At 45.5% G+C, this 12,729-nt stretch overlaps 1 protein-coding gene across 1 annotated transcript in view; it reads left to right on the top strand.

Moving 5' to 3' along the window:
- Positions 1-12,729, top strand: part of CDK15 (cyclin dependent kinase 15) — a 70,567-nt gene that overhangs the window by 23,867 nt on the left and 33,971 nt on the right. The window contains exon 10 of the mRNA XM_050969610.1: positions 6,734-6,797. Within this exon, the coding sequence (XP_050825567.1) occupies positions 6,734-6,797 (64 nt within the window). The remainder of the gene's footprint in view (positions 1-6,733; positions 6,798-12,729) is intronic.

The raw sequence follows: 12,729 nt of genomic DNA, 5'->3' as shown, positions 1-12,729 counted from the left end.
GAGTATAGAGATACTCATGGCCTTTAGCTGGCACAAAATATTTGCGTTTTCCCTTTTTGAGATGAGCGGCAGGGAGGAGGGGGTTTGCAATAAGGCATTAATTATTTCTGATACCCCCTCATGTAGGGGTAAAGCCACTCTAGTGCTTGCCATGGACATCAAACAGTGAGTCTGACGGCTCCTCAAGTTCCTCTGCCTGGAGCCCCAAGTTAGAGGCGACCCTTTTCAAAAGCTTCTGATGAGCCTTAGCGTCAGCTTGTGGAACTAAGCAAGGGGGACCCGTAATCGCTTCATCCAGTGATGATGAGGACAAAGCCAGCACCGAAGGATCCACCACATCCCCCGGTGGTCCAACTGGCTGCTCCCCTGTCCTCATGGGTCTGTGGGGATCTTTGCCTGGGGGGCTTCCACCTCCTGAGGAGGATGGGATGCTGCAGCTGTTGGCCTGTCTGAGGCTCCCGCCACCAATCAGGAGGCTAGGGAAGGCTGGGTGAACCCCCGTGGATTCCAGGGGTACCACACTGCTAGCCATTGACCCAAAGGCTACGGGATCGGTTGCAGTGCCAATGAGGTCAACGGTACCACTGGTGCTGGGGCCTGTCCTGCTATCAGGGACTCCTGATCAGCACTGGAGTCGTAAGCAGAATGGAGTGACCATGACCGGCTGGCCTGGTGACCCTCCTCACTACGGTGCTGGCCACTGTGCCTCGATGCTGACCTGTCTGATCGGGACAAGTTCCTTCCGTGGGACCCCGGGGATCTTTGGTGTTCGGCAGATCTGTGTCGGTAGATCGGCGATCTATGCCTCATGCTGTTTGACATGTACCAAGATCTAGAGCAGGACCAGGAGTCGGAGTGGGCTGGTCATCGATAGAATCTCCCTGATCGAGATGATTTGCATCTTAGGGGCTACTGGGCAGTTGACTGGTGACTCTGTTCTGCCAATTAGTTGCAGGACCAGTACCGAGAGTTTGGAGACCTGATGGGTTGGTCTCGATGCTCATGCCAGGGGGCGTGTGCCTCCGCACATCTGTGCCAGGTTACTGGTGAGCCATGCCTTGAATTCTGCTGTTGGTGCTCATGATCCAGAGATCGAAAAGGGTTTTTCTGAGCCTGTGTCCCAAAGTTCGAGGCATGATGGCTCCATGCAGGTGAGCGCTGGCAGGATGTTCCCCATGATGGGGAGCAGCGCTGCTCAGGCATAGACACTCGGAACGGTCCCAAGGCGGGTTTATTCCTGGGCTTGGGTACCATCGGAGCCGGTGTGGATGGCACTGGTAGCATCAGGATCTCCTGCGCTGCCTGCTGGGCCTCAGGCATCAATGGGACTTTGAATTGACAGAGACCCTCATCACTGTCCAGCGTGGCAGGCATAGTACGGCAGGGCCTTGACTGCTCAACATGAGCTGGGGCCCGACTCCCTGACAGAGGTATTAAGCCACCAGCACGGGTCTTGGCTCTCCTCTGGTCCTCTCCTTTCCCTTACTGGAAGTGGGAGATCTTCCCCTAGCAGACCTCTTGGGCTTCTTGGCCGGGGAGGGTGATTGGTGCCGGCTACTAGACGACACCGACAGGGTGCTCCATACTGATGCTGCGGGGCTCAGGGCTGAGTTGGACCTCTGCTCCGGTGCCGGGGTCAGCGCCGACTCCATCAGGAGTGCCCTGAGACGGATGTCTCTCTCCTTTTGAGTTCTGGGTTTGAACGACTTACAGATGCGACACTTGTCGCTTATGTGTCCTTCTCCTAGACACTTTAAGCAGCTGATGTGCGGTCACTGATAGGCATGGGCCACTTACAACGATTGCATGGTTTAAAGCCTGGGGATTGGGGCATGCCCAGGGCCAGTGCAACCATTTAGGCAACCTTGGCAGTCACCTAGGGCACTGGGATTTGGGGGGTGCCATTTTCTTTGGCAGCGACCGCAGCGGCCGGATCTTCGGCCGCCCCGGTCGCCGCCAGCATTTAGGCGGAGGGAGCTGGGGCAGGGCAGCACGGGGAGGGCCGCCTGCAGCAAGTAAGGGGGGATGTGGCACGCAGGGGAACTCCCCACCCCAGCTCACCCCTGCCCCACCTCCTCCCCGAGCACGCCGTGGCCGCTTCACTTCTCCCACCTCCCAGGCTTGCGGTGCCTAAGCTGATTGGCACCACAAGCCTGGGAGGCAGGAGAAGTGAAGCAGAAACGGCATGCTCGGGGAGGAGGCAGAGCAGGGGCGAACTAGGGCAGGAGGGGGGTGCTTCAGGGCGGAGGGGGGGTGAGGAGTTGCAGCAAGGGGGATGCCTCAGGGCAGAGGGGGGGAGCTGCCACATGGGGATGTCTCAGGGCAGAGGGGGGAGCTGCCGCGGGGGGAGGCACCTCAGGGCGGGGGCGCGGGGTGTGTGTGTAAGGTGGAAGTTTCGCCTAGGGTGCAAAACATCCTTGCACCGGCCCTGGGCATGCCCCATCCCTAGGCTGAGTCCCATTCAGGACCAACTAACTAGAACTAATACTAAGTGTAAATAGTAAACTATATACAACTATTTTACAAAGAAATGTTCATGAGACACACTGAACTAAGTGAAAGCTAGCCAAAGCAGCAGAAATTCCAGCACCATCCCTGGCAGCAAGAAGGAACTGATGGTGGGGGCAGCCAGCGGTGCCCCTTATAGTGCACCATGTGGGCGCCACGTCTCCTACGGATACTGCTAAAGGAAAAACTGGTGAGCACACATACCTATTATGGAATGGACATGAGCAAGCACTCGAAGAAGAACTATAAGGAATAAGGAGAGACCACTAGGAGTATTCTAATGAAGTCTACTGGGGAATTCACTAGGGGATATAGAATTTCTGAATGAGAAATCATTTCTATGACCTGCAGTGTCCCATCCTTTATTTGTGCAGCTGAATGACCCACATCTCCCTGCACTTGGGCTAAATCAAGGTGGATGTAACCTATACACTGTTGTATATTGCTGTTGGTCATTGACTCTTCAGAAACATGAAACATTAGCTTCTTGTTGTTTTTTGCTTTGAGTGGCCAACACTGCCATCCTCTGGCCACATCTTCAGCTTCTCTTTGGACTTACCCCGCTGAAACAGGACTTTCCCAAAGGTGGTTGATCCAAGGAGGAGAAAACACAGAACTCCACAGCCAAGGCCGTAGGAAAATGGTTCTTTCGCCTCAAGCCTGAGGCTATGTCTACACTACAAATTACTTCTGTATAATTTAGGTCACTATATATGTGAGCTGATTGAAACCTTCTTATGCGTTGGGTTAATAATTCATACTACAAAAGACAGAAATAATATTTAAGAATCAGGAAGGAAGGTCTAAGAGCCATGAAATAGTTAATCCATTACACAGAAGGTTCATTGTTGTTACACATTTACATCGGGAAGACAACTATATTGAGACCAAGATTTTCAGAACTGATCAGCAATTGTTGGGTGTCCAACCTGGGACACTTTAAATGATGTTTAGAGGATAGGTCTTTGGCATTTTCTAAAAATCAGGTTCTTTAAATTGTCCCAATTTAAGTACCAAAAACTGAGGCAACCTACATCACTAGTCACTTTTGAAAATCTTCAACCTACGTCTGGTGTGCTTGTCTCAGTTTGAAGCTGTTTGTACATAATCAGCACCAATATGTTGAGTTGAACTGTAGACAGTTCTGACTCTGTGAAATGACCATTGATCCAATCTAGCCAGCAAGGCTGAGAGTTTGATTAGGTAAAATGTGTTCTTTAAAAACTTGCATTGTAGATAGAAGTAAACTTAATAAGCTTAAATTATTAGCACAAGTTCCCAAGTGTCAGACATGAATTTTGAACGAGATAGCCACACATTCAGTGGCTGTCAGTGACTTCTGTAGGGCTCAATGTGGGTACAGGAGTTCACCCGTGTGATTCTAGGAATGGGGCCAAAATAAGGCAAGCTCTACCAATTAATTGTCCAAAATGTTACCGAGCTAAAGCACACAAGGGAAAAATATAAAAGGGTTCGTAACACAAAGCAGCCAACAGACAGGATGGGAGGTGGGCTCCGTGGAATATAATGTTGCATTTGTATGAATTTTTTACAAACTGTTTTATGAATGGTGGCAAGTGCTCTAGCCCCATCTGGCTGTGACATTTTCCTACCCATGTCTTAGTTCCAGACGTGTGTTATAGGAGGATATTTTTCATCTACAGCATTCTGTAGGACTGTGTGACATCAGGAAATAAAATGCTTTGGACTGTTTTTATACTGAATATGTCAGTTGTGTGAAATGGTAGTGACAGCTAGATTCAGCACATGTAAAATCATTTTGTTTCTTTATTGTGGTGTTGGTGCAGCTGATTGAAGGGCAGAACAATATTATGAAGCAGGAATAATATCTTTCCTGGTGTAGGAATTAATATTTTATTTTTGTTTGCAGGCTGAAATTGAGTGAGTTCTACAAGTGTGAAAATCAAAGAGTGTTTTATATTTTGAAACGTGCAGGTTTTGTGGCTATTTTTCAGGGACAGGGCTTCAATCAGATTGATTTTAGAAAATGGCAAGTAATTTGCTTCAGACAAGAGGTTAAGGTATGCAGGAGAAATCACATTCTGTTCAGTCATGCGCCATGCTAACTGGAACAGAAATTTTGCCATTCCTATATCAGATATAGTGATGCTGCACCATGAGAGTCTGGAAGGACAAGATGCCTTGTTTCCTTGAGCAATTTTAACTTACTAATGCTAAGTCTAGGCTTCTTATTTTTCCATAAAAAATGTTTGATAACTTGACCCAGAGATTTGTTGTAGCTAGATTAAAAGAATGTAGGAAGGATTGTGAAGGATAAAGTAATCTTAGGAGTATGTTCATATCAATTAAATATATATAGTCCAGGCCTACATGCTGATCAGGCACCTATTCATTGAGGGGGTCAAACTCAAAACAAAGCCCTAGATCCAAATCCCTGGAAATTGAACACTGGACCCAATTGTCATGGCTTGCAACCACATCAATTTTTAAATACCAGACTGAAAAAAACGTATTTCTAGCTTCTGATGAAATTGTGTAATTGATACTATATAGTGGTATTCTGAGCTCTTGCCTCATTCACACTCCAGTTCAGCAAAGCATTTAACCGTGTACTTTAATCCCTCCCTGCTCAACAAAGAATTTAAGCACATACTTACAGTTAAGTGCATTCTTAAGTACTTTGCTGAACTGGAACTAATTCTGTAGGAATTAAAGACTCTCCGTAGCTCACAGAAGGTGCTCAGCATATAGCAGAATCAAGGCCAGAATTACAGCAGGTACAACACTTCAAACCGCAGAGCTGGATTTTCTACACTGTGTATTTCAGGGATTTCAGATTCCAAGTTTTGATGTGGCTTGTTAGAAAGATAAGAGCCTACTGCAAAATTCTGAATTCAGGTTCAGATTATAAATGACCCCTTCCCCCACCACAATTTAGGGTATGCAGGTCTGCTTTAAGCCAATCTGTAGATATAACGTGTCCTATTTGTGCTATAAATTTGCTATTTATAAATTAATTTATCCTCATCCACATCCAGACCAGTCACCCTAACTGTTCTGCCCATCTTGCAGCATATAGGAATTTGCATCATAGCCCTATTATTGTTTCCAAAATATATATACGAAAAAGACATGCCACTTTTAATGACCACTCTCCATATTTGCTGTCTGTATCATATTTCAGTGTTGTCAACTCATGCAATTTTATCACAAGTCTTGTAATATTTGTATTTACTTCAAGCCCCAGCTCCTGATGTCAGGTGATTACATGAGAATCGTAGCTTTCATTTTAAAGAAACATTAAGTTCCTAGCCCTCCTGGTTGCAGAGAAAAACCTGAGAGTAATCTAAAGGCTCAGAAAAGCAGAAAGAAAATAAAAGATTTTGGGGGCCTGACTCAGATTTCTGAATTCCTGGAGTTAGCAGTACGGTTTTTATCATTTCATGACATAAACTGGGTATGAGCTTTATGTGTTTGGCACAGCTCATTTACAGAGTGTTATACACAGGGCACTTTGTATGTAATAAATAACTATCACACTGAACAGCTGCAATTCCAAAGAGAAAATACATCTATATGTGCTCAATCGCATAGTCCTCTGCAGCAAAAGTGATTTATTGGCCTGAATTCCACTACTTGAGGGGTGCTGAGCCACACTGATTGACATTCAAGGCAAAAGGAGATATTGAGGCTCAGCACCTCTCAGAATCAGGCCCTGAATTATTTTTTAGCACCTGTCAGTAGATGTTTACCATCTTTCCTTTTTGATCTCGAAACAGCAGGGGTCTCTATTACAGCTACAGTGCACGGCCACTGAATGCATATCATGTGGTGCAAGTACAACTGCAGAGAACCACTCATCAGTGTAATCCTGGCCCTAGAAGGACATCTTTAGCTGTAAACATGGCTACACAATGACCCTGTTATTGCAAATACCCTTGTAAATGACACCTGTCAGTGCAGCTGCACATGTACATTGACATTCCCAGCAGCAATGGCATTAAACGTTGGCAAGTCCCTGTTTATTAGAAATTCAGCAGTACTAAAACATCTCTCTCCTTCACACACAGGGCCAGATTTCAATTTCAGATGCACTAGAGTAGGTCCAGGTGTAATTGCATTGATTTCCAAGGGATTACTCTGGATTCACACTAGTGTAACTGAGGTCAGAATCTGACTCTCAGACTGTACAGGTGGATTCACAAACAGTTGATTTCTGTTCTCTTGCACTTGCTTCACACAGGTGCTGGGGGTTCCAACTGAGGATACCTGGCCAGGACTTTCCAAGCTTCCCAACTATAAACCAGGTACAGTCTCACTGAAAGAGCTTCTATATGCACTCTGAGGAACTAATCTTTTAAGAACAGGATCAGTAATTTTCCATACAAAAATTCAACGCTTTGCAGAAATTAGGGGGGTCAGTATAGCCAAAAGGCTTAGATTGTTTTAACATTTTGTTGTACCAAGTGCTGAAGAGTCAGGCTTTGCCTACACTAGCACTTTTGTTGGCAAAACTGTGTCGGTCAGGGGGGTGAAAAAACACCCCCCTAAGCGACGTAAGTTTTACTGACAAATGCGCTAGTGAACAGCACTATGTCGGCGGGAGATGCTCTTCCACTGACATAGCTACTGCCACTCGTTAGGTGTGGTTTAATTATGCTGGTGGGAGAGCTTTCTCCTGCCAGCATAGAGCGGCTACACAGGAGACCTTACAATGGAGAAGCTGCAGCACTACAGCTATGCCACTGAAAGGTCCGTATTAGACAAAGCCTTAGTTAGGCTAGTCTACACTGGCAAGGTTAAAGCGCTGCTGTGCCAGCGCTTTAACGTGGCTTGTATAGTCACTCTAAAACCCCACCTCCACAAGGACCGTAGCTCCCAGCGCTGGTGCACTGTCTATACTTGCGCTTTACAGCGCTGAAACTTGCTGCTCTCAGCGAGAAAATTGCAGCACTGTGAAGTTCCAGTGTAGACAAGCCCTAATTAGTCTACTGCTCAACTTAAAGGGCCAGCATCTCCTATTTTACATTGGACAAGGTGACAAATGCTTGTAGGCATGGTTTATCTATGCCTTTTATTCTTATGGAGCTGAGGTCTGAGGCCTTTAAACCTTGTTTTTAAAGGTGACTGCTCCTGATTTTGATGTGGGCAAGGTGAGAAGTGTGTGTGATTTATAAAGCTGGTTTCCCTTATTTCCATGCAGGCTGGCTGAGAAGTCTGTGTCCTGGACTTCAAAGGGCCAGTTGTTCCTTATTTTGATGTGGGCAGATTGAGAAGTATGCTTTGAAAAGCAGGCTCTCTCTCTCTCTTTTTAATGTTTTCTCCTGGGATATCTTTCAGTGCAATATATCCAAGTGTCAATGAGGGGGAAATGATGAGCACTGATTCTCAGCCTCTCAGCAGGCTCATTCTCTAAGAGAAATATAAAAGTGAAATATTAAAACCCCTGGAACGTGAAATCCATCCATCCGCAGACCTAGCCAGTCTCTCTCACTCACTCCCTGAGAGGTGCGGGGGGGAGAATATCTATCTTGAAAATATGTGGAGGAGGGAAAAGAAGTGCTTTGAGCAAGAGGTTTACATGTTTAGTAGAGCATAGTAACATCCCTTCAAAGGAGTGGGTGTTGCTCTGTGACCCACTCCAAGACATCCCTCCTTTGACTTCAGCACTTGGACACTAAACATCCCCCATTTTCACATGCTAACTGTGATTGGATGAACAATAACCTGGTCTCACATTCTAAAGGACTGGAATCTTTCACACAATTAGCCGAGACACATTAATCAAACTGGCGTGAAATTTGGAATGTGTCGCCTTCTGCAGCAACTTGCTAGTCTGGCTGGGAAGGGAGCACAGAGCAGACAGTTGGGGGGAAATGATTGGTTTTCCTCCCTAAGTGCTGGATGGGGATACATAACAGTGATCAACATTTTATAGCACAAACTGTCCCAGACTGCTTGTGGAATAAGGCAATCCTTATGCGACTCAGCCTACGTCTACACTACAGCATAAAATCGAAATAACTAAAACCGGTTTTATAAAACCGATATTATAAAATCGATTTTATGCGTCCACACTAGGGCACATTAATTCGGTGGTGTGCGTCCATGGTCTGAGGCTAGCGTCGATTTCTGGAGTGGTGCACTGTGGGTAGCTACTGTAAAATGATGAGGCCAATAACTTCGATTTCCGTCCACACTAACCCTAAATCGATATAGTAATATCGATTTTAGCGTTACTCCTCTCGTTGGGGAGGAGTACAGAAATTGATTTTAAGAGCCCTTAAAATCGATTTAAAGTGTGTTGTAGTGTGGACGGGTACAGCGTTATATCGATTTAACGCTGTTTAAATCGATTTAACTGCGTAGTGTGGACCAGGCCTAAGGGTAGCATAATCTGACCCAAAGAAGGGAATTTTCTGATGTCGACAGAATAAACAGGCCCACTCACAGGCAGTTACCATACATTTTAGCACCAAACTCTACCGAGTCCAAACTGTACACATTCAAATGCTGTCTCGGGTCACTGTGATGACACCAGAGCTGATACACTTCCATCCACATGGGGGGGGAGCGGGAAGAAGCAGGCCAGGATTCTAGGCTGTCTTGAAATTGTTTCAGTGAAAATGGATCAGGCCATCTTAAGCAGCTCTCTATCTGGTTCATCTGAAGTGGTCTGAAAACCGTTGAGAAAGTTTCCACAGTGTAGACAAGCCCTAGGAATTCATGAGGGCAGAGCAGGCTTCCCATCTGCTGTGAAGCTCACAGGCAAGGCATTTCTGTGGGTGTGGCAGACTGGAGGCATGGGAGCTGGTGGACACATCCCTGTATATGTCCCCTCTATTCAGGCACCCACACAGGGGAAGGAAGAAGGATGTGCTGCAGTTCCAGCAGCTACTGAAGCCACTTCTTTGTAAACCAGCAACAATTCCTTTCCCGTCCTCGGAGCCCCCCGAATGACTCCTGCACACACCTGGCAGCTCTTGCCATACTCCCGAGCCAGCATTTGATTCTAAATCAGGAATACATGAACCCGCTTGGATAAAATAAGAATCAGCCTGGGCATCTGCCCTAGACATGAACTGAACCAACCCATTTCTTGGAGGGGGAAGGAAAGAAATAGATGAAACAAACATGGTCTCTTTTTTTAAATGTATTTTTCATTTGCACACTCTTCTGCACTTTCTGCTTCCAGCCAAAGCAGAAGTGCTGTTATCCCTAAGATATGCCATGCCTGAGGGGAGGCTGTGGAGATCAGATGAGAGAACATTTTCTCTTGAGATTATTTCCAGCCCAGCTGTGCCAATCTAAGTGGCCAGGATAGTTCAGCTAAGCAGACAAACTTCTGAGTGTTTCTCCAAACCTAGATACTAGTCTGTATATAGCTAGTACCGTTGATGTTCACAGCACCGCACTATAAGCACAGATAACAAATAACCAGGTCCATGCCTGGAGACACAGAAGGGGAATATCACAAAACAAAGCACAGAGGGTCTGATCCTATTCTCATTGAAATGAATAGGAAATCTCCCATTGGCTTCAGTTGCACAGGATCAGCTTCAGAACTGCGGTGACCTCACCGTGTTGTGGTCAGAAGGGTTCCTGGACTAGATAGGTCTGTAGGATCCTATTAAAATGGAACCTCTAGGTGTACCTGGCACCACGAGGGGCTCCCCAAATGTAGCTTTGCCACAAACCCTGACCAAGGGGTGGCATGCAGTTGTGCGGGCCCTGGGTCAGGGCTGCAATCACTTCCTGCCCACAGGAGGGGAAGTAACAGCCCCCCCGGAGGATGCTCTCTCCTAGCCTGTACAAGGCAGTAATAGGGCACCTTAAGCCCCTTTGCTCCCTTGCATAAAACAGTTCAGAATAGGGCCCTATATTAAAGAAAACTCTGTCCTTCCTTTACATCATTTTAACTCAGCTATCGTTGCTTATGTGCCAAATCCTCAGCCCAGGTCCAAAACCCAACTGAACAGGAAGGTGAGGCAAGGAAGTCTCCCTTGGGCCAGAAGCAGTGCCCTGGGCTGCAGTGTCCAACGGCTAGCCCTTGCACTCCCCCTCTTTACTTAGTGGATACACATAACTGTGGATCCATGGGCACCCTGCCCTTACTCTGACCCAGCCTGCATGGCTGCAGAACCAGTCACGGCAGCAAGTCATGGGTATGGAAAGCCCCTGTCTGGCCTCTTAGTGGCCCACCTGCCAGTCCCACTGCACTCAGGAGCCACTGTATCCTCAACAGCAATGGCAAGACTTTGCCCTGTGTTTGTTCATGTTTTTGTCTCTCTCCTTTTGCTTCCTGTGAAAGAGGCAGTTGTAGCTCTGTTAACACTATTTTTGAAAGCTCTCACGCTGTGTGAGTTCAAATCCTTGCATTAATCTACTGCTGGGTTCATTTCACCACACTGAAAAGCAAGGAGTTTAAATCCCCTCTCAACTCCATTTGTGGCATGAGAAGGCCAGTGTCTTGATCCACCTCCACTAATGGTTACAAGTTAGAATCTAGACACCAGGCAGGAAAGAATTAGGAATAACAGCACATGACATTAACCAATGTTTTTGCCAGACTGTAATTTAGTTACTGATATGCTGAGTTTTTCACATCTCTACTTTCTGACACACGGATTCCAAAGGGAAGGGAACAGTTCATAATGTTCTTACAACTTTGTTAGCACTAGTTGCCTTAAATGCCTTTTAATGCTGAGCAACAGAAGAACGTTTGGTGTTTTTTATGTCGGTTAGTATCATCTCAATCATGGTAGATGAGTTTTACAAGGAAGTTCAAGATGTAGCAATGACATTTAAAGCAAAAGAGGCTCACTAGTATCATTTATTGAATATACGCAGGCGGCTCTGCTACCAGGAATGGGATTTAGATGCTTCTAAAAATGAGCTCCCCCCCGCCTCCAAATACAGAGGCATTTTCAGAGTCCCTAGCTTTTTCAACTTTCCACCAGCAGATGGAAGCAAGAAACAACAAGCACTGAAACAGCAGCATCCAATTACATTTTTGCATACAAATGAAGTCTCAGCTCTCAGAGTGGGTTGTTTTTTGTAATATCACTTTCTGTACTGAGACTTCATTTAACAAGAAGTATCTATGGGATAGAAGGAAACTGAATCCTAAAATGATGGAGATCTTTATTTCGTAATAAACTGCATATAGTTTTGGACCCAAAGGGAATAGGAACCCAGGAACTCAGGAGCAGTGCCATCAGTCTCGCTATGTCTGGCATTGGGCATGTACTGCAGTCTATGCCACACAGCCACACTGATTCTGTCCTGCTGCACCACCAGTTTTGCTGAGGATAGATAAATATTTTCTTGAGGCAAGGTGGGTGAGGTAATGTTTTCATTAGACCAACTGAAGTTGGTCTGAAGAAGAGCTCTGGGTAAGCTTGAAAGCTTCTCTCTCTCTCACCAACAGAAGTTGGTCCAATAAAAGATGTTATTAAGATGATGTTTTTAAAAAAAGTGAATGGTACAGACTTTAAGCACAGAAGTTTCTGGTTATCAGGAAATAACATACAGATTATCAAGGGGTGTGAAGATCAAGTGGCATACGGAATACATAATCTGCAATATCCCCAATTGGGGGTAAAAAGTTGACAGGTCAAAGTGCAGACATTGAGATATGAGGGTATGTTGTTCATATAACGGCTATGTTCGGGTGCGGAGTATAATGAGTGGATAGGATGATGAGGAGAGATTTGATGTTCAGTGAGTTTATGGCTCCAGTTTATCATCTCACCCACCTTGTCTTTCTAATATCCTGGGACCAACATGGCTACAACAACACTGCATACAAGTATTTTCTTGTGCACGTATGCAAAAACATTGCCTTCAAGTAGCAGCATTTAATATCATCTTCAATGTTCATCAAATGGGATTGTTTTCTACTTTAACTTTTGTCCTCTTGGTTTGCTTGTCTCATTATCTGCCCATTAGCAGTTTACCTTTGTTTTGCAATGGAGAGGTCTTTTCTAATGAGCAGACATTGCATTTTGTATTGCTAGAAAATAACAGAATTACTGAGTATCTAGGGTTTGCACTCATTGTTAGTTAAGACCAATCAGCTATAAATGGTATCATTATCTTGTGTGTACATCACCATAAACATATATCACTTGATCAGTATTTCACCCATTTTGTTGAACAGTATTCAAAGATCCTTGAATTCCTTTATCTTCAATCAGTATCTATTTACATTGCTTTAAAACTGTAGATCTGTTTTAC

The sequence above is a fragment of the Gopherus flavomarginatus genome, chromosome 10 (assembly GCF_025201925.1).
Source record: "Gopherus flavomarginatus isolate rGopFla2 chromosome 10, rGopFla2.mat.asm, whole genome shotgun sequence".
NCBI lineage: Eukaryota > Metazoa > Chordata > Testudines > Testudinidae > Gopherus > Gopherus flavomarginatus.
The sequence above is the reverse complement of the archived record's forward strand: the minus strand, read 5'-3'. Positions and strand labels throughout refer to the sequence as shown.